A 20,599-nucleotide genomic window follows, 5' to 3' on the forward strand; every position below is an offset into this window, starting at 1 on the left:
TTGTGATTTCATTGCATTGTCTTAGCATTTTCACGTATTAGCAAGGGATCATAACTATCAACAGGTAGGCTGGTTAGGGTGCGGTGGCTAAAACCATTCCCATGGCTGTACCCAAGTGCGCTGCTCTGATTTTAACTTGGGAATACAGGCTGAGCCGCATGGCTTAACGCTGTATTTCACCATCTCTGCTGCAAGGGCGGTAACTCCCAACAGAGGACCGGTACGGACGGCTGCGGGCAGTCAGTGACTCAGTGCCCAGTTTAATTTGTTATTACAGAAGACAACACCCTTAGCTACCTTTTCTCCTGCGCATTCAGGAACAAGTGCTCAATGCAGAGCTGATGCCCCAGCTGGATCCTATGGCCCTGTGGCTAATCCAGTGCGCACCCCAAACTCTTCTCAGGTAAGGGGAAGGATAGAGGCATGAAGAAACCTAAACTCTGGTCTCCGTACAACTTTTTGGCAGCAAAACAAAAAAGTCAGTTCTTACAACCATTCTGCAGAGACACCGATGTGGTGGTATTAATGACCTCTGCTGCTGCCGCTAAATACCCTTTGCATAGGAAAATCAGCTCCACTGGTGTTCTTGCTACCACTAAAACTGACGTTGCTGAAGGAGGCCAGGGAAACCTCACTATAAGCAGGAAAACTCTCATCTGGGGAGTCTATGGACCCTCAGGCACTTCCAGAGGGACACAGGACTGGCTCAGCCCTCTGAGCATCCTCACAACTTCAGGAGTTGGCTGCCCAGCTCCAACAGCACAGTCCCATATGCATACGCATCTCTGATGACAGCCTAAAGCAAATGGCTGTCTGCACTGGTCTGTGAGAAGCTGGAAGCATAAATGGTCACTTAGTGAAAAAAAACCCACTCAATTTCTATAAGAAATCATGATAACCCAGCCCAGGCACATGATCTGTATGCCTCATGCTCTTAGAATTCAGTCTCTTAATGTACATTTCTGTTTAATCCTCTGTGCACTATTACAATGCCATAATGAAAATAAAATAACAGCTTTCAAGTGTAGCTATTGAGTTAATCACATTCAGCCAGAATCAGTCAGAAAGCCTGAGTCCTCAAATCCACGATTTACAGTAAAACACCTAATGCTAACCGGTAGCATTTCAGATCACATACTGCTGAATAAATTCAGTGTTATACAATGCTGTCCCATCAGGTAGACCTATTTTCTGTTATTAGCCTGGTGAAATAACCTGCAGTACTTACATCAGGCATGTTAATGTTTCTGTTGTTTTCTTCACACTTAGCACCATCGCTTATTTTCACCTATTCCAAAACGTTTTAGAACAGTCAGATCAGACACATGGGGGATGTTTTTCAAAGAAGGGCATGTGCCTTTAAAGCTGAGGACCCCTTTTTTCTAAGTTTTTAAATTCTAGAGAATTCTGATCAATTGCAAGCCAAGAATTTCAGTGTGCTGCACCTAGGCTCTCTGACAGGTTTATCAGTTTATTTAGTTGTGAAGCTTAAGCAAAGGCTGTATCTTATAGCAAAGGTACTACAACAGGGCTCCACTGTCAAACTTAATTCCACAGATTCACAAATATCTTAAATCTCCCTGCATCTCAAATCTCGTTTTACAGATGGAGAAATTACTTTCCTCAATCACTGAAATAAAGTCAGAATAAATCCATTTATATAGGCGAGGTGCTCAAGCAGGTGACATGGTAGTGACAGATATCTAGTTAGACAGAAAGGACTGAGCTCAACACCACATAATTTCATCAGAGTATCAAAAAACACAATGTCATTTTGCTTCCCATAAAAGGTCTCTCTAAAATGAAGTTAAAGAAATCATATGCATCTCCTTAAGACATGACCAGAATTAGTCTGATACAGGCTTGTAGGACCCACTCAATTACTCTGTGATAATATTGCAATAAATTTTAGGTCAGGCATGGTGGGATATGAACCCCAGGCCTCCGGCGTTCATCTATTAGGTCTAAAAAGAGAGGTCAGACAAAGATAATCCTCTTATTGCTCCGTCAATTTTACTAACGGAGACTCTAAACGTGAAATTTGGTCCAGCTTTAGCAGTAAAAAAATTATTTTTTATTTGCCAGCATCCCAATTCTCTGCCTCTCGAGGGGCTGGGAGCCTCACCAAGCTCCAGGAGCAGTGGGGTGGTCCAGCCCTGAGCACCCGCTGGCTCGCTCATGCCAACCCTCCCAGCTTTTCCAGCAGGGAGCTGGGAAAGCAGGCAAGCAGAGAGGTTGAACAGGCCTCTGCACAAATGTATTAATTTCTGAGAACTCTGGAGAATTTTTCTAAAAAACCCATGGCAACAAGTACCGTCTGGTGCAAAAAGGGTAGTGAAAAGCAAGTGCTGCCAGGAAGGCGTGAAGTTGCTGTCTCTCCCTTCTGCACCAAGTTCTGAGTAACATTACGATGTGACTAACGTCTTTCTGTAGATAGCAGCCAGGCAAGAAATTTTATTGCCATTTAGAGAATGAATCAGTAGCTCTGGGAGGAATAAAACCTTCTAAAAGCTTTTATCTTCCCATATTCAAATACACCTTTTTTTAAGAGAACTTCATAAAAGTGTAACTTTAAATACCTGCTGAAAATGCTTTAATCCTTAACTCCTTCTCATTGGTATTAAATGTGGCCAAAACCTGTCCTCTGCTGGGCTTGTTTTACTTCTCTCTCTGACTAACCTAGGACCAAAGCATGTTACGGAGAAGTTAGTGGAAGCAACAGGTAGGCAGAGATTTCGAAAATCTGATGGTACTCCCTTGAGTGACTCATTTTGGGGTTCAATGAGCAAAAAGGTGCTTAAACTTTAAAGGGATTCCTGTACAGAAATAGCTCTCTGCAGCTGGCTGGTCTTGGTAAGCTTGAAGTGAGATGTACACTCTGATGAGCAGGTTCAGGATTGCTCTTTAAAAGCTGGCTATCTCTAGCTCACCTGTAATCTTGTGAAAATTACAGGCAAGATAAGGATGGCCAGCCGTGCCTCTCCTAAACCCACTGTGCCATCTCAGGCAACACAGGCTGGAGAACCATTTCAAAAACAGGACAATCAACCCGCAAGCTTGAGATGAGCATGGCAAAGCTCGAGCAGGCACTGGTGGTAAGCAGGATCCAGCCCCACCCCCCCACACCCCCTAAAAACTCTGGATCTCAGACTAGGACCCCATCTCAGTGCAAGGGTGCACATATTCACAGCGGCTGGCAGGCAGGTCCACGTCCTGGAAATGAACCCAGCACTGACACCATAGGCGATTCCTCAAACATCTTGTTCCTCTTGTAGACAACAGCTCTAGGCTAAAACAACCTAGGGTAAAATGCACTGGAAATGTGCAAACTATTTTCAGTAAGTATCAGAAAAACTTTTTAAAATGTTCCTTAACCCACAAAATCTGTGTCAGTAACCATCTTCCTTTACAGATGCACTAAGGCACCAAGAAACCACCCCTGAACTGTGGGCACATCGTCGGTGGCAGGAACCGATCTCCTACTCCAACCACCAGACTACACTCCCTGCTAGAGGCAGCTCCCTTTCATCTCTTCAGAAAATCAACACTGAAACCAAGTCAAAAGCTAAGTTTTTGGTGGGGAAAAGTAATCCAGCAAAGCCCTGAATGTAGATCAGGAACCAGAAGGTTTACTTGCATAACCTCACTTAGTACATTTAAGTTAGTGTTACGTGCTTGTCTCACGAGCACAAGGCTCTACCTCCCCAAAAAAACACTACAGCTGGAAAGCAACCCCCCCCAACCCTTGAGCTAACAACAGCCTCCACTGGCATCTCCAGAGGAAAGCCGGACTCCAAGGAGTAAGATGCCATGCCTGGATAGCAACTTCAAAGCTCTTCGCTACTCTAAGTCAACCATATACTGCAATGTCCTCAGCTTTTTATCATCATGCCGTCTCTATCGCTCTGCACGTCGTAGTATATAGGATGTTATTTTTTTCTCTTAATAGGTTTAGTTGCAAGTTTGTCTGACCACTCGCTGTCTGGGAGCTGTGGTTTTACTGGACTCCTTCAATTAACCTTCAAGGACTTCAACGTTTTTTCCCCTGCACATTTGTACTTGGCACCAAACAAACATGCATTAGAGTGCTTCACTGTTTACTTTGCAAGATGCATTCCTCTGAAGTTCTATGTTGCTGAATTATGCAAAAAAAAGCATACTCCACTGACATACTTCCTATACGTTTGCAAGTCGTTACATCTGTGTTTTATACACACAAGGGGCATGTTCTCTGGAAATGCGTTTCTTCTGAGGCACCATCCACCTTCACCGCCTCCTGAGAGCTCATGGTAGACCCTGCTGTATTTATACTGCAGTTGCATCTGAAAGCTCCAGTGTGGACTGAAACCGGAGATCCCAGCTGCCTTACAGTTTCACAAGGATAGGGGAGCCTTGGTCCAGGAGTTCACACAAAGCTGTAGCTGTTTGCCCTATCATCGCAGACTCAGGCTTGTCAAGTATTTCATTGTCATTTATTTGGTGCCAATGGGGGAAGCTATACCATGCCTCGTGCAACAGGGCAGGCCCACCTCCCATTTTATGTGCCACCTAATACTTTGGTGGAACCAGCGCACACCATTCGACAACAGAGACCAAGTTTTTGGCAGCCATAAAGTGGCTCAGCCTCCTGTTTTCCAGGAGGACTAACCAATGCACATCCAGCGAGACTCCAGCCGCTGCAGTGTTGGCCAATTCGTTCAATTCGGAGAGACCAACCCCTATCTCTGCCTCTCCTCCAGGCCCATCCTGTCCCAAATCCTTGCCCTTCCCCACAGTGTTCACTGCCAGCTTCTCCCTGCTCCCTTACCAAACACTTCTCCCTGGTAAAGGAGATCCCAACAAAGACAGCTGTAAGGTCCTCGGAAACATGAGGCTTCTTCGTTACCTGTGAAGCCCCATGAGCCCAAACAAGGCTGCAATTAGACCTGCCCCGAAGCCTCTGTTTCCAAATAATCCTGCCCCCTTCTCCCAAAGACACAGCTCCAGCCCTGCAGACGTTTTTACTCTCAAAGCCATGCTCTCAAAAAAGCCTTGATTTCTTTCTTTTCACTTGCCCAGAAGCATAAATCAAAAGCTGACTGTGGTAGGTACTGCAGTTTTCTCATGCTCCTGGACAGCCATGTTCTGTTCATTCCTCCATTACTTAATGTTATTTCAAAATACAGACTCCAGCTGTTTGAGTACCTATGTGCAGATGTGCAACTTTGCCCTCCTCTGGCTTCATTCCCCTGCTGCAAAAAGGCTGGAGGCCACATTTCAGCAGAGAGGCACTGACTGTCCCCCGGCCAGAGGGGAGAGTCCATGATGCTGGCCACTCCGGCAAGGAACAACAAACGGCTCCCAGGGACGCTGCCAATGGGTCCGAAGTCTTCGTGGAGGTCTGGATATTTATAAAGATTTGCCAAGTCCAGGTGGCCCAAAACAACAGACTGCACCTACTTCCTCCTCAAAAATCTCCCATTCCTTTTAATTTCCCTTTAACACTGCCACCCCCCCATAAATTCCAAACTTGGAGGTATGCTCAGGTAACCACGTCAAGCATAAACACCTATTTTAAACAGTAAACAGAAGCTGAAATATCATGCATTCATTCATATGCCTGCAGGAATGACAGCTTGAAGGAACATATCAAGTAGTATGACTTCCCACATTTTAAAAAAACAGGCTGGTAAATTACAGTGATTTATCATTCCTCAACAAAGTACACACAGAAAAATAGTGCTTCCCAGAAAAAAGATTACCAAGCAATCATCCAGATGTTACTAAAGCATTAAGATAAATTTGCTAAAAAAAAAAAATAAAAGCAGCAAGGAAATGAATCCTGGCTGGCTTTTTTGTTGTAAGTTTCATCTGCAGCTTCTAACTGAACTGACTTCTGCATTCTGCGTCAAGTCTTACACCAAGGCTGTGTGCATTTCTGGTGCCTGCTGCTGCCTATGCTCGCACCTCTCACAGCAACGCCTCGCTAACTCACTCTGGGATGCCGTAAAAGCCAACAGAAATGCAACTTTCCTCCCACTTAAGGGGAAAAAAAAAAATAAAAAAGCATTTTCTTGGCTACAGTTGTGCAAAGGGGGGGGGGGGGGGGGGGGGGGGAAGGATCCTTTATTACTGTTAAAAGAAGCACATTAGTCATTTTTAACCAGAACAACCTTTGGCACGTATTACGCATCACAGTGAAAATCATCAGATGTTTGGCAAAGGTTTTCAGTAACCACTTCAATTCACTGCATAAACCTGCAGCGATCACTCCATAATCCACCCCCCACCCCCCCCAGGAAACCTGGGAATAGTTAATGCTTACAAGTCCCACGGGCTTGGCTGGCAGGTTTCCTCCAGCACCCTCGGCAGGGGGCCGCAGCATCCCTCCAGCTGCAGAGGGGGCCCCAAGCGTGGGTACCCCCCACCAGGCAAGGTGGGAAGCGCCTTGCAAAGGGAAGCAAGTGGCCTCCCTGCAGCTGAGGAGCACCGGACAAAGCAAGCAGGCTGATGCACAGCCTCTGCTCTGGGGCTTCCAGGTCTTGCCAGTGTTCATGCAGAACCTGGGCACGGGCGAGGATACGTCTGATCCCTTTGGAGATCGAGACTTCACCATCGAGACGCAGCTTTCCCATCACTGAGATAACCCAAAAATCGGCTTCTCAGACACTTGCCGTGGGCATGGAGCTGGCAAGCAGCAGTCATACAGCTGCATTTTTTTGAACTCTGATAGATCACCCATGTTCACTAATTTCAGGTTGGGAAGTTTAAACCACGCAGTTAATGTCCTTCGACATGCTGGATTTGGGGGGTTTGGGCAATATTTAGCATAATCCCATGCAAACTGATAAAATCTTTCTAGCTTGTTCCAGCTAGGCACACTGGTTAACATGCAAGAAACTGCCTATCAAGCAGCGCTGTTCAAGTGAATTTTGGTTTGTAGTAACCATTAAATACTCCCCCTCCTGCACATCCCAGACCTTGATCAAAATCCCTCCTGTCCTGACCAGGATTTGGTCCCCTGGGCGCAGGGAGGCAGCTGCACCCAGCAGCTTCCCACCTCCCTTCCCGGTGGTGGCCTTACGCAATGGGGAGTCTTTGTCTCCATTTCAATATCTAAGGGCCTGGAGCACACTGAATACACCTTCCCCGCCCAGGTTAATGCAAATGAATAACAAAGCAGTTTTCAGCTGGGAAGCAGACAGCAGAAGGCTTATTTGTTTTCCCTCCAACTTGAGGATTAGAGGGTCTGGGCTGCAGGACCACAGAGGGCTGTTTGCACACCTGGGAAAGTCACGACATCAGGTTTTTAGAGTGCTACGGCAGTTTCTGATACGAGCTGTGAAGCCTCCTCTCACCAAAAGCTCAACTGCTGCTAGGATATTTTCAGTAGCTGCACGGCAACGTAGTGTATGAACGGAAAGACCAAAAAGAGGGGCTTTGTGCATCCTCCAAAAATGGTGGAGTCAGGTATTAACGCAAAATTACACGCTTTCCTTCTTCCCTCCCACCTCTGCTATTTTACAGGCTTCCAAGCACTGCTTTCTGGCCTCGAACAAAATCCTGCAGGCAAGGTCTGGCGACCTCCCTGACTCTTCCATCTGCAGCGATGACTTGCTGTTGCCCTACGCTGCCTGTTTCAGAGAGCCTTATTTCCAGAGGGGTCACCCTTGGCGCCCAGGACAACTGCCCTGGTAGCTCCAGCACTACCGGAAAGAGAAATCTCCCTAAACACACAGACAAAGCTTTGGCTCCATGAAGCAAGAGGCCAGTGCAGCAGAACCACTCACCTCAGCTAGGCAGCTGTCGTGGTCCCCCAGCCCATGCCTACTCTGCCAGCAGCTGTGTGGGCTCCCTATGGCCGTCCCCATAAGCTAAAATGCATCTGGACAACACCACTAGCACTGCAAATATTGATACAGAGGGAAGTAAAGCAGAAAAAGACTTTCATAAGGACAATGCTATTCAAGTGCTGTTTCTGTGCTTGATCCAATATAAAAACCCCTCGACAAGTGAGGTTTTTTCTTGCACTACTCGTATGAAACCATGCCCACCGGTTCCAAATTGTTTGGAAAGGAAAATATAAATAGAAATGCAGAGAAACTTTTACCGAGAAAAAAATGTTTCTGCCTTTTCAGAAACAAACACAACTGTTCCCACCACCACGGGTGACCACCAGCACCCCTCCTATCTCATTAAACCTACCGTGACTCTCACACATTCCTATGTCCACAAGTAATCCTTATGTCCGATCTCTTCATGACCCAAACCGTTCCTGCAATGTCCCCGCTTGCCGACGACACTCGTGCCATTACAGCAGCATGTACGTATGTATGCAAGGCGATTTGTGGTCAGGCCCAAGGCAGCTTACGGAGGCAGTGCTCATTAGCTGTGCCTCAGGTATACCTATGACAATGCAAGGTAACGCAATTTATCTTACACCACTCCTGGTGAAGCTGCACCATGGCACGTTTGCTCTGTACCTCCTGCAGTTACTGGCGATCTGTTTAACTCCGTTAACATCACTGTGAGTCTGAACTCTTACTTATCCCATAATCTAGACCAACTCTAGACAATACTAGAAAAAGCAAGAGGAAAAAAAGCAAGAGCTAAACCACCGCTGGTCTCCCATGCCCTAACCTCCACCTGCCACCCCAGACCTCGCTGCTGGGAAGCCCACCGAAGGCAGACAGGGAGAGCGGGAACTGCTGGGGGTGCTGGCAGCAGCGAGCCCACTGAGCCTCCTGCAGGGGCTGCCTTTGAGCCAAGGCAAGGGGTGCGCACAGAGACCCTCACAGGACTGCAGCCACACAGGGCACCTCAGGCTGCCTGCGCCCAGGCACACACACTGCCTAATGCGCACCCCGCTACACCGCTGCCACTGCTGGGATCATTTATTTGCTTTGTTTTATGAGGGCTTTTTAAGTTACCTGAGAACACTGCATTCCAACTCTTAGTGAAAGCATAATTGGAAGTCTCAAAAAGCAATCACATTAAAAGCACTCTGCAGTGAATCAACTAACAACCCATTTGCCCATGAGCCTCCTGCACCAGCCACAGCACTGGCTGATGGGGCTGGACTTCTGGGATGTGCACATGGAGCTGAGGCTTCATGCATGGGAACAACACAGCCTCTTCCCCCTCGAAGGAAGAAGGGTTTGTTAGTTATCACAAATGTTCCCCCTTTCTCAAGTCCTTCAACACCGTCCCACCAAGAAAGCAAACAAGCAGCAGAGAGCAAGCCTGCTGAGCCAGGGGAAAAGGATGTTCATGTTTGTTTACAATTCAATTAAAATTTGTAATGTCTCTACCAATAAAAACTACATTCTGGTTCTAGAAACTGCTAAATCTTATGTGATCCGTGCCTTGCGAGGCACAATAGAAATACAAATATCTACATGATAACTTCCCTTTTTTTCCCCCTGCTTCTGCACTGTTTGCAGCACAGCTGGGCTAATCCCATTTCCACTGCTCTGTATTCTGACCTCCTTAAACAGCCCCATGCTAGGATGTTAAAACACTCTAATCTATAAATAATATATTCCCCTCATCCAGCAATGGATTACTGGGCCATAAAACTCACTGGAACACATTGCACAGTCGCCAGTTTAACAAAATAATACTGAGAAAGACATGTCAGTAGAGAACTGTCCTCTTTCTTGCCGAATTTTTTTAAAGATTTGACATCACCATTAGTTTTGCATTTGATTATTCTTTTTTAATAAACTGTTTAGGAGCCGGTCTATTATTCTAGTGACCTCTTTTTCCCCCCACCAAAGACCCTTGATTTCTTTTTTGTGCTATTAATCCTCAGAGCATGGCAAAAGACCAGCACCAGCTACGTAACCAGAGCCAAAGTGAAGGGGAGGCAATAAAGGGCTTGCTGCTGCCACACGGCACAGGGCCTCACACACAGGGCGAGGCCATGCTTTAGACCCAAGACAACCTGTTGCCCCAAGTGGGCAGCTCCCATTTCTGCTCCGCCATCCTCCTGTCCCAGCTCCTTGCAGGAGGATGCTCAGGCATTCACTGGACCCCATGCTGGGCCCGTCCATGTCACTAATAATCCTTCAGGGAACTATCCATATTTTCCTCAGGGTTCATCTTCGAACAGCCATTACCTACAACTCAAGCCATAATGCGTGACTTCATTTAAAGATAAATGAGTCTGCTCCAAAGACCGATGTCTAAAAGGCTTTCTCCCACTGCTGTGACAGTGCAAAATCAATGCTTCTCGTCACCACCAATGCCCGCAGGAATCGTACTACCTATTTCCCAGAGCAAAAGCATAAAGCTCAAGCAAATGATTAAATGATGCAAATTTGTGGTTTGGCAGATTTTTTAAAAACAGGCATTCTGGAAAAATAAAGTGTTTCTGTCTCAGAACAAGTTGGAACTCTCTTAAAAACAGACATGCACCCTTTAAAGAGCAAGTTCCCCTAGGAAGTATAACCAGGCATGACACACTTCAGCACTTGATTCCTTAGCTGTTTGCTGTGATTAACACAGCAATTTTCCATACTTTTTTTGTAATGCACTTTTAACTCTGAAAGGATTGGGGAAAAACACGCAACCCATCGACACCCACAAAATCTGCTTCCTTCATTCCACTGCACTAATCACATGTGAAAATTTAAATCACTCCCGCAATATGAAAATGCTGTCAAAGGAATTAATAGCTGCCTTGACAAAGGGATTCTGGTACATTAAGTGAAACAATTAAAGCACTAACATTTCTAACAGCTACAGCGTGACTTAATTCCCCCAAAAAGGTACACATTATAGTTTGCCCTGCACGGGAGGATTACTCATGGCTGATGGGTTGCAGCGCAGCTCTGAATCAGGTCTGAACCCTGCCCATTGGAAAGCAAGCCCGTGCCCCTCAGGAAGCAGAAGCCATATCCAACATTTCTACAGCAGCCCTGAAGACTGTGAGTTGGGAGAGGATGGTGAGCCGGCCTCTCAACAGCAGCCAGCTGCTGGGAGAAGAGCAGGGCCAGGAGACAACACTGCCCATTTGGTTATTAGCCCTAATGCTTAGTCACAGTAATTGCAGGGCCTGGGCTCTGTACTCAGATTTCCTGTCACCAACCCAAGAATTAAGCAATTTAGATTTAAAGATAGTAACCGGTATATAAAATAACTTGGTAAGCGATCACAGAAGTAACTAGGAGAAAAATGAGCAACTCGATACGGAAAATCTTCCCCCAGCCCCTGCTTCTGCAGTGTTATCAGATCTTCAGCAAGTGCCAGAGCCCACCAGATCCAGCTGTCCCACCTTCACTGGGAAGCGCAGCAGCTTTGCCCTTCACAACACCGCCGCTTTCCCCACCTCACAGAAACACCTAACAGAGCTCAATTCAAGTTGAAACCTTTCACGGGGCTCATTTTCAACAATTAAAGAGCATGGCAACCTGTAATTAGGGAAAATAAAGCCAGACAGCCGGAGAAGGGAAGCATCTTTAATAAGTAACACAATACTACATTTTCTCTCTTAGGGAATTTAGCTATTAAGTCCCCAGCTCCCATTCAGCCAGTCTGAGCTCTCGGCGTCTGCAATGAACCCAAAGTGCTTCTGCCACCTGCAAGCAGCGCAAACCCTGGAAAAGCCCACATTTGATGACCTGGTGAAATGCTGCTTGGAGAAAGCAACACCTCCATCCACGCTGGGGAAAGACAGAAGTCAGGAGAGGAGCACCTTACACAGCTTCCTGGACACACAGCGTCTTAGACAACACGATGACACTACACCCCACAAACATGTTTTCCCAGCTTTAGCTGAGCTTCAGCTGCTCACATTCCCCCAGCCCAGCACACACAACACAAGCAAAAGCTAATGTCATTCGTGAAGTAGCTTACCGCTCATCATCAACAGCACAAACATCTTTGCCTGTTGTATTTCCCAAGCCCCAGCTGCCTGTAACAGAAAGGAGGAAGTGCCAGTGCTTCATTCCCCTTCTGCTTCAGAGTGGGTGTAACTCGTTAAGTTTCATGCTAAGATGAGATGGGTCAATTGGGTGTGTTTGAAGGTTTGGGTTTTTGCCATACCTCCCTCCCTCCCTCCCTCCCTCTCCTGATTAATTCCTCCCTTTGCAGGCTTCAGATGGGCTGCCACTCAACCCCGCTGGCTCCCGAAATCCGAATTCCTAAGGACACCCCTCCAGGGTGACTTTAACTCACCAGCCTGGTGTGTTGCGAGAGGAGCCAAGAACTAAAATACCCAGTGAACCCACAGAGGTGACTTACACATCAACTACGCGTGAACCAGCCACGTAGTCCCCCTGCTCATGTTGCTAAACTGCATTGTCCTTGGCATTTCACTGCATTTTCAGGGAGCAATTCACCAGCAAGATATAAAATAAAAAACTTCAGACCTACTCTGCGCCTTTGCCACTGCCCTCAACTCCCTTACGTCCCAGAGGATTCCTCCCTGAGTATGTATCTGGACAGTGCTCCTGTTGAGGACACGTATTCAAAATGCTCAGGCAATGGCCTCCCGCTAAGCTGTCCACAGGTGCAGAAGTGTTTGCAGGATCAGGAACTACAGGGATTTAAAAATTACTCACAGGTCTGGTTTTACTTAATTCACTACTTCCACATAACTGCCTCTGAATTAGGATTTGAGCAGCAGCATCCTCAAGATGAGGGTTGGTTAATGGTTGCTATAAATAAGAAATACCAATGCAAAACTTAAACCATCTGTGTTTAGCCCCCAACTTTCTCCACCTTGACTGCACCATTTAGAGGGGAGAAGAAAACCAGGTCTCAAACTATTCTCGGAATGAAGTAGACAACACAGCAAATATTTTTTACAAACAGAAATCAAATTAATTAACAAATTAACATTTACAACTGTGTGATGCTTCGAAAATGTATACAGAGTATCAAATAATAACCATATCCTTGCAGTTCTGCCCTCTGCGACCTAGCAATGACCACAAATTGTGAAAAAGACAAAACCACCAGGAAAGCACAAAAATAAGATGGCAAAAGGTCTGTGCAGGAGCCCAGTTCTCCCCCAGGGTTATACACATAGTTGTACAACTGCAGTGATTAAAGAGCTGTAGTGAGGCTGTGGGGCTCCACACACCTGGGTGCTACAGGCGCTGGAGGAGATGGCAGGAGATTAGTCTATTTTGGGCCAGCCAGAGACAAGATAGTTGGAGGAGCAATTTGATGCGGCACAGTCGTTCTTACTCACTCCATTATCAGAAACAGGCGCAGAAGCTGAGCTTCCTGATACAGCCGTGAGTTTTAGCCCACTTCAAACAGCAGGTTTGGCTTAACTTCACATCTGAGTACTTGCAGCATCAGATGTCTCAGATATATCTGCCCATGCTTAGAAAGCACCAGGTCCCCCCGTGACTGCCAGCACTCCTCCATAAGCATCGGAGCAGAAACAGGCTGAAGGAGGGACGGGATCAGAAGTACCACCCAGAGAGTACTGAAATGATCAATTAATTTAAACACCAAATGACCAAAGCCAACAGCTCCTATTTGTGGGCCAGGCAGCAGAAACAAATGGGAGAAAGCCCAGGAGAGCGGACCACCTCCTCCAGAAGTTTTCAGCACCAGTAATTAGCAAACCTCAAGCAGGCAAGCAGGTTTGGCGAGTCACAAGTGACTCAGAACGCAACTGGGGCTGCTGCTACCTGCCTTCAGGTTCAGGTTCACGGAGGCACAGCCTGCACTCGCCATCTTCAGCCCATTGGAACAGCCCGATAGGCAAAGCTGGGTTCAGAGCTCTGACACCACCCACCCTTAATCGTTTCCATCAAAATGGCTTCACCATTACACGGAAACCGATGTGTATGTATACACAGGTGTGCATGCACACAAGCTCCCATAGATACAAAGCAATTATGCTCCAGTCCTAAAGGAGGAACATAAATGCTTACTATGACAGATCGCAAGTGATTGTCTGAAGCATCTTTCAGCTTAAGAGGACTAAAGGAGGCACACCCTTTTGCCACCAGCACCAAGTTGATGTGCGTTCTGTCACAGCAGTTTGGGGCATCTTTTCCTGCTGGTTTGCTGCTACCTACAGCAAATCCTTGGCATGGCCAGGGCTCCCAGGAAAACATGAATTTTGTGTGCCCCACACGCACACACACACACACCCCTCCTACTGCTTTCAGAAAGTTTTGGCCAACCAAGTCCTACGTCAGCAAGTCTGAAGTCACTCTGACCACTGGTGGGTTTTAAATCAGTGCACATGGAAATAAGAAAAGCAGTGACTTCCCCTTCTTGTCGCGACCCATAGCACCAGAATACGAAACAGCAAGGAATAAATAGCAAGACTGATGTATGGAGAGAGATGCACAGAAGAATTACAGGTGCCATCACTAAGATCTGGGTCTGTTGCAGAGACAGCACTTGCGTTAGTCGGTCTGGCTGTGGCTGCAGTTCTCAGGAGGGGCTGGAGGCGGAGGCAAGGGAAGCCTTCTCCCCAGCCACACACTGGCCAGCCCACCCTCCTCCAAAGCTTTGCTGAGAAAGGAGACCACAGGCCTTCAGGGAAGCCTGGCTGGGGCAGGGAGCCGGGAGCAGGTGGCCCTGGCCGCTGGGCGCAGGCACGGAGCGGCCGGCTGACAACAGCCTCCCCGGGAGCCCTCCCGGGCAGCGCCGCGGCTTGTCAGCTCACGCCTGCCCGCGGTGGGAGAACAGGCACCGCCAGGCCCCGGCCCGGCACCCCGGCTCAGCTGACGCATTTGGGTACACGCCTTTTGATGTGGGCTTCCTCTGAAGGCGCGCGAGCCAACTTATATAAATCTTAATGCTCTCCTGCGCTAAGTGATTAGCGAAGACCTACCAAAACCTGTTTTAAGACAACCGAGCATATTCTGCCCAAAACAGGCCGGAGACAGCCAGGCCAGCCACTGAGCTGGGTGACTGGACGGGGCCGTCACCTCCAGTAGCTTGAAGAAGCGGCCATCAGCTAACCCCTGCGGCTGGATGAGGGCACAGGTTTTACCCTCCCCTTCTCAGCTGAGTAAAGACAATCCACTGGGAAAAGCCCCTTTTTCTTCCAGCATCAGCAGGATGAATCCCAGCGACCCTCTAATCCAGGGCCCCTCACACTTTTTAACCAGGGGGCCGGCGCGCGGATGCAGTGGCAGGCCGTCATCTGCGGCTGCTTGGTTTCCCCCCCGACCCCCAGCGGGGGGGACAGGGGGGTCTGTAAATACCGGGGGATTGAGGACCCTGGGGGGCCGTATCCGGCCCGCGGGCCATAGTTTGAGGACCCCTGCTCTAAGGAGTCCACAGACTTTCCCAAATATCCAACTGAGATGTGGAACCCCAGCACAGACCCCAGAGGACAAAGGTCCTCCCCAGCGGAGCATGGTCTGCTGCAGGACAGCACCTTCTCCGTGGTGAAAGGAGGGGAGAGGGACTCCCATCAGGCACAAGACAAGTCTGTATCCTGCACAAAGGTGTATTTATCAACCCTAATTAACATCCCAGGCTTCTCACACCCTGGCACACCTGCTAATTAGCACACATGAGTTAATATCATTTTAACAATGGATTATCACTTTGGGCAGAAAAACGGGAGTCACTTCAGTACAGTGACTCACCCCGAGCACTGCAACAAGGTAAGATACGAAGAGCATCGGCTGCGCTTGCACAGGCCTACGCAGACCGCATCTCTTTAACTACGGCTTACTTTACAAAGCCAAGGTGCTTCACAAATTCATGATTGTATCTGTCTTATTTTCCACCTGTGCAAACAGATGGCCTTGGAGACGCATCCTGTCTCCATCCTCCAGACAACTGGAGCCACTCAGATCTTTCTTCCAGTCCTTGTAGCCACGGTGGAGTTTCTAATGGTCCCAGCCACTGTGATTACTGCCCACTTTGGTCAAGCATGTTTCAGGACATGACCCAGGGCCCATCAGGCACTTATCATCTGCCACAAAGGACCCCACGGGAACACCCAAGGTGCTGATGCCCAATGCCAGTTTCGGTGCTACTCCTAACACCCCATAACCACACAACGATCTGGCAGCGCATGCAGCCACCCCAGCACATGTTGCTGTGACATTTTTCCACATAACACTCTGAACTGCAGCCCCACAAACATGACCTGAGCTTCGAAGTTTGAGCCAGTCCCTGCACATCACTGTGGATGATGTTGCCAGGCCACGCTCTGGCTTTTCACCCTGGTAGCCCCCTGCCCAGGGAGCAACACCCACACGGGTGCCTGTGCAGCCTCACGCATCTGGCAGGAGGGGCTTTGACCAAAAGTATTGCTAAAGCAAAGGGTTGTTTCTGTGTAGGTGGGGACACCATTTGGTTCAAGCCATTGTATATTTAGTAATAAACTGATGAAGAAAGTCAACTTAGCCTGCATTTTTTTTTTTTTTTGAAGCCTCAGCCTCCCAACTGGATCTCTGCGATATAGAAGCTCACAAGAGGGCACCGGTGGAAAACCATCACACCACCATCAGAATCACTTCTGCCCCACACCCTCTCAAACTGATGTTTCTGCCTGCCTTCACTTTGTCCCATAAAAATCTGCAAACCAGCCCCTGACGATTAAAGAAAGTTAACACCGTGAAAAATTATACTACATTGAATGTATCCATATTCCCTGTTATCAGAAAGATTTTTCTCAGCCTCATGTTTCTATTTGGGATTAGGAAGGGAGCTGTGAAAGGCAGGTATTGTTCAGCCACAAACAGTTCCTTTTCAGCCTCTATAAAAGTAAGGTAATGAACTACAGCTTGGTTTTTTCCTTTGGAGAGGTCAGCAGATATATCAACTCATGGGAAAACTGATCCCCCTTGTTACACTGCAAGGGTAGTTGAAAAAGGTTTCTAATGAGCTACAGGGAGTAGATGCTGGCAACAAGCCAGCATCCTTCCCTGCAAAACCAAGACAAATGATAAGAGGCATGAACCACCTCTGGAGCAAGTACAAGGTAAAATTTAAGGTTTGCATTGTATCGCGCTGCTTGTGGCTGGCAGCTCTGGCACCGGCTTTGCAGCGCATACATGGGCACTTTGCTCATAGGCACTCAGCGCAGGTAACTTCACAGGCAAAGGTAGGACTCCTTCTCTCTTTACTGGGACTGTCCAGGTGTGTGCAGGTAAAATACACACCTCTGTGTATACAGGATTAGTGTCTGCAGAAGAGGCCTGCTTCTAGTCATCTAGCCTCTAAAAAATATCCACAGTGGTGAAGCTCTTCCGGACACACACGCAAGCAAGCGCGCACACACACGTACCCAAAGTGGCCACGAGCTTCTGCACCTCCCCAGCACCAGGATGGTTTTACAGGGTGCCTGGCACTGTCCAGCTGTGTCCAGTGGCTCCAACCCAGCTCCCCCCGACTGGGGAAGTGGGTACCGCTGTGACACCTGCGTTGCACACGCCTCACAGCAGCACCCACGAGCCCCTTTGGTGCTCACTGCCACTGCGTGTGGTGCAACGATAAGCCAGAGTTTAACAAAGCAGGGACTGTTTCCTTTTTCAATGAGAAGGCTCGAGGAGGAACATTTTATTCAAGACCTCTAATCCAAACACCTCCTCTCATTTCTTTGAAAGAAACTAGTGGTAGCTGCTGTCATTTTTATGCTGCGTTCTGACATGCTTCCACCACATCCCTGCCAATAGTTTTAATTTCGTCAGAAAAATCAGCTCAAAATGAGTGACAAGCTGTACACTGCTGATGATGCTGTCAAATGACAGATAACGTAGGTTTACATTAGCTGTCAAAATTTTTCAACACTAAAAATAGCTATCACAAGCTTCTGGATTCACCACATTGAAGTATTAAACATATACAGGACATTCACACCTTCAAAAGAGCCCAAAGCCACTCAAAGCCAGGTAAAACCAGCAAAGTGTGATGAACAGCAAAGGTCTCTAAGCATTATTTAATTTGAGAAGAAACAACAACACACTGCCATATGAAATCTCCTACGAACACTGGCCAAAGCAAAGACAGGATCTTGCACACAGCAGCACAATATGGGATGCAAACACATGCAAAGAAAGAAAGCAAGAAAGAAAAGCTTAGAGAAGAAGAGAAAATCGTGCATCCTGTTACCCCAGCTCTTGGTCCAGATCCCACTGAAAGGGAGGGCAGAGATCTTCCCATGGCAGCTCCTCCTTTCCCTTCCATCATCACTTGCCTGCATCACAGCCTAGCAAGAAAGTCCCAGAGCTGCGAGGCTAGGGAAGGATGGGAAAGCCCAGGAAAAGCAAGTAGGTTGCTGGAGAGCTGACATTGCCATTCAAGGGATGACTTGAATCCCTTGTCAAGGGATGGACTTGAATCCAAGCAGAAACCCACCAATGCACACTGGCCAGGCAGCAGGTCACCAAAGAGGACATTGTTTTTATGTTGGCATAGGAGGAAGAGGGGGAAAAGAGACCATTTACAAACCAGATCCAGCTTGCTTATTCCCTCTGAGTCACTGAGATGACTAGCACAGGCACAGTTGTCCCTATATTAGGTCAATATTTATAGCAGAAAGAAAATGAAGCATCACAAGGAATTACTAATTAGATGTTACCATAACACTGTGTAGAACTGAAGCAGCGCTCCAATGTGCTTTATAAATAATTAGCAAATTAACTTTCACAGCACCCCTGTGAGGCAAGTATTATCCCCATCTTCTGCACAGCCAAGTGGAGACTGAGTGGTTTGCTTCTGGCCACAGTCCTTGAGCAGAGGCAGGATTACAACTGATGCTGTGGTCCCCTGTCACTAACACCTGATTAAGGCAGAGCCTGATGACCCAGGGTGAGAACCTGACTCAAAACACGCTTGTGTTAAGTTAGCCAGAGCACCTGACCTGCCATCTATGTTCTTACACCAACAGTGAGAAGACAGAAGATACCTGTCCCTAGCATTAAACCCAACGGTACCAAAAAAAGCACAGCGGCACAGTTGGCTTGAACCTACCAAAGTCCATGCCGCTGCCTTAAGGAGAGACTTCACGCTACAGCCATGTGCTCCCATCCTGGCACATGTATTGGTGCCTGTGGCAGGCCAGTGGCTTGCTGGTTCACAGACAGCTTGGGATGAAAACTGGCCCTGCTGGAAAAAAATAAGGCAGAATTTGGGCAGATGGGTCTCCTGCCCTGGCCAAGCACATGGCTGCCCAAGCACAGGCATGGGACATGAAAAAGGAAGAGGGAACTGGGAGCCTGCTGGTTACATCTCCTATACCATCAGACCATGAGCCATGCTGCTTCTCTCTCCCAGACCTCTGCTCGGGCCACCAGCAGGAACTCTGGAGTTACCATCCCAGCCCCACGCATCTCCATGCACTGGCTCAGGCTGCATTCTGCAGTTCCTTGCTACCAGCATGAAATGCACCCGCAGGCACGAATTCAGGGGCTGAATTCAGGGCTGACTGAGCAGCTGACCCCACCTTACCTGGAATGAGCACAACTCCTTTCACTCTAGGGATAAATTCCAGCTTACGCCAGCATGAGCCCAAGACTCAGCCTCTTCCCTTGCTCTCAGGAGGAGTGTGACAGATGACATACCAAAGCCCAAAGTTTGTTCGGTGGTTCAGTCTCCCCAGGCTCTTCCCAAGAAGAGGCATCTTTCCACAGCTCACAAAGAAACCTATTGACAGCCACAGAGCTGGGGGAGGCCAGGTGGCAGAGACTGCACCGGCCGCAGACAGACCCCACACCCCCATCCATCCCTCCCACCCTGCCTGTAGAGCCTGTAGCCCATGGCTCTGCGTCCCTTCCCCAGAGCCGGAGGGAGCGCTGCCTGCTCCCTCCAGCACTTGCCTGCCTGTTGGGTGGAGAAAGGCTGACTGCAAGCACGAGCAGGTGAGACCCTGTGGGCTCCTCACATGCTGGAGGCAGGAACTGGGGGAGAAAATTCCCTCTACCCCAGCAGATCCAAAGGAAACAAGTCGGAGTAACTGCTCCTTTCCAGACTTAGCAAACAGCATGCAGCTTTCAAGCGTGAACTATAAATGTCTGCTAACTCTGCCAGCACAACAGAAAGCACCCTCCCAGTAATTCTGTCCAGGCAGTGCTCCCCTATGCATCCAGCTCTCACCTTTCACCAGAGCAAACAGGCTACCACAAGTGTCCTTGCTCCCTCCCTCCCACACCGAGCTTTTTAATGAAGGTGAAGACCACAGCAGCCTCAATGCCATCCGCACACACAGCCTTCTTGTCACTGCCACCTCCACCCTGGTGGTGCTGGGGTGACTGGCACATCCAAAGCAGAGTCACTTTCTCAACAGCTCACTGTCAAGCAGCGGGAGAGGCAAGTCAGGGAAGGGAGCAATCTGGCCAACAGGATGGGCAGGAGAACAAAGAGTCATGGAGGCAGATGGACACACTCTGCTTCTCTGAGCTCTCCACAAAAGTGTGCAGTGAAATCAAGGATGCTGTTGCACAGTTGCCTGCACATCCCAAAGCAGGCTTTGGGAACGAGACTGGCTCAGAAAGGTCTTGCCACAAGTCCTCACGCCACCTTCCCACCACCGGCCATGATGCAGATTGGACCACCGGCCAGATCCAAGCTGGAGGCACAGTTTCCCGTTGGCTGGTCCTCCCCATGAAATACTCGGAGACCCTCGCAGAAAGAAACTGTACAGAAGCGTAAACCGCTGCTATTCATTTCTGCCGGATGC

At 48.2% G+C, this 20,599-nt stretch overlaps 1 protein-coding gene across 11 annotated transcripts in view; it reads right to left on the reverse strand.

The window, feature by feature from the left end:
* The window catches only part of TIAM1 (TIAM Rac1 associated GEF 1), a 195,266-nt gene that overhangs the window by 107,899 nt on the left and 66,768 nt on the right, over window positions 1–20,599 (reverse strand). For 4 of the 11 annotated variants that reach the window (XM_055801750.1, XM_055801741.1, XM_055801749.1 and 1 more), the window contains exon 1: window positions 11,839–11,928. The exons of 4 other annotated variants lie outside the window; for them this stretch is intronic. In XM_055801750.1, the coding sequence (XP_055657725.1) occupies window positions 11,839–11,863 (25 nt within the window). In that variant the 5' untranslated portion in view covers window positions 11,864–11,928. Of the gene's footprint in view, window positions 1–11,838; window positions 11,983–20,599 lie in introns of those variants that run through there. 3 more of the 11 variants (XR_008746823.1, XM_055801746.1, XM_055801747.1) reach the window with 3 other exon arrangements.

Source organism: Falco peregrinus, chromosome 4, assembly GCF_023634155.1.
Source record: "Falco peregrinus isolate bFalPer1 chromosome 4, bFalPer1.pri, whole genome shotgun sequence".
Classification (NCBI taxonomy): Eukaryota; Metazoa; Chordata; class Aves; order Falconiformes; family Falconidae; genus Falco; species Falco peregrinus.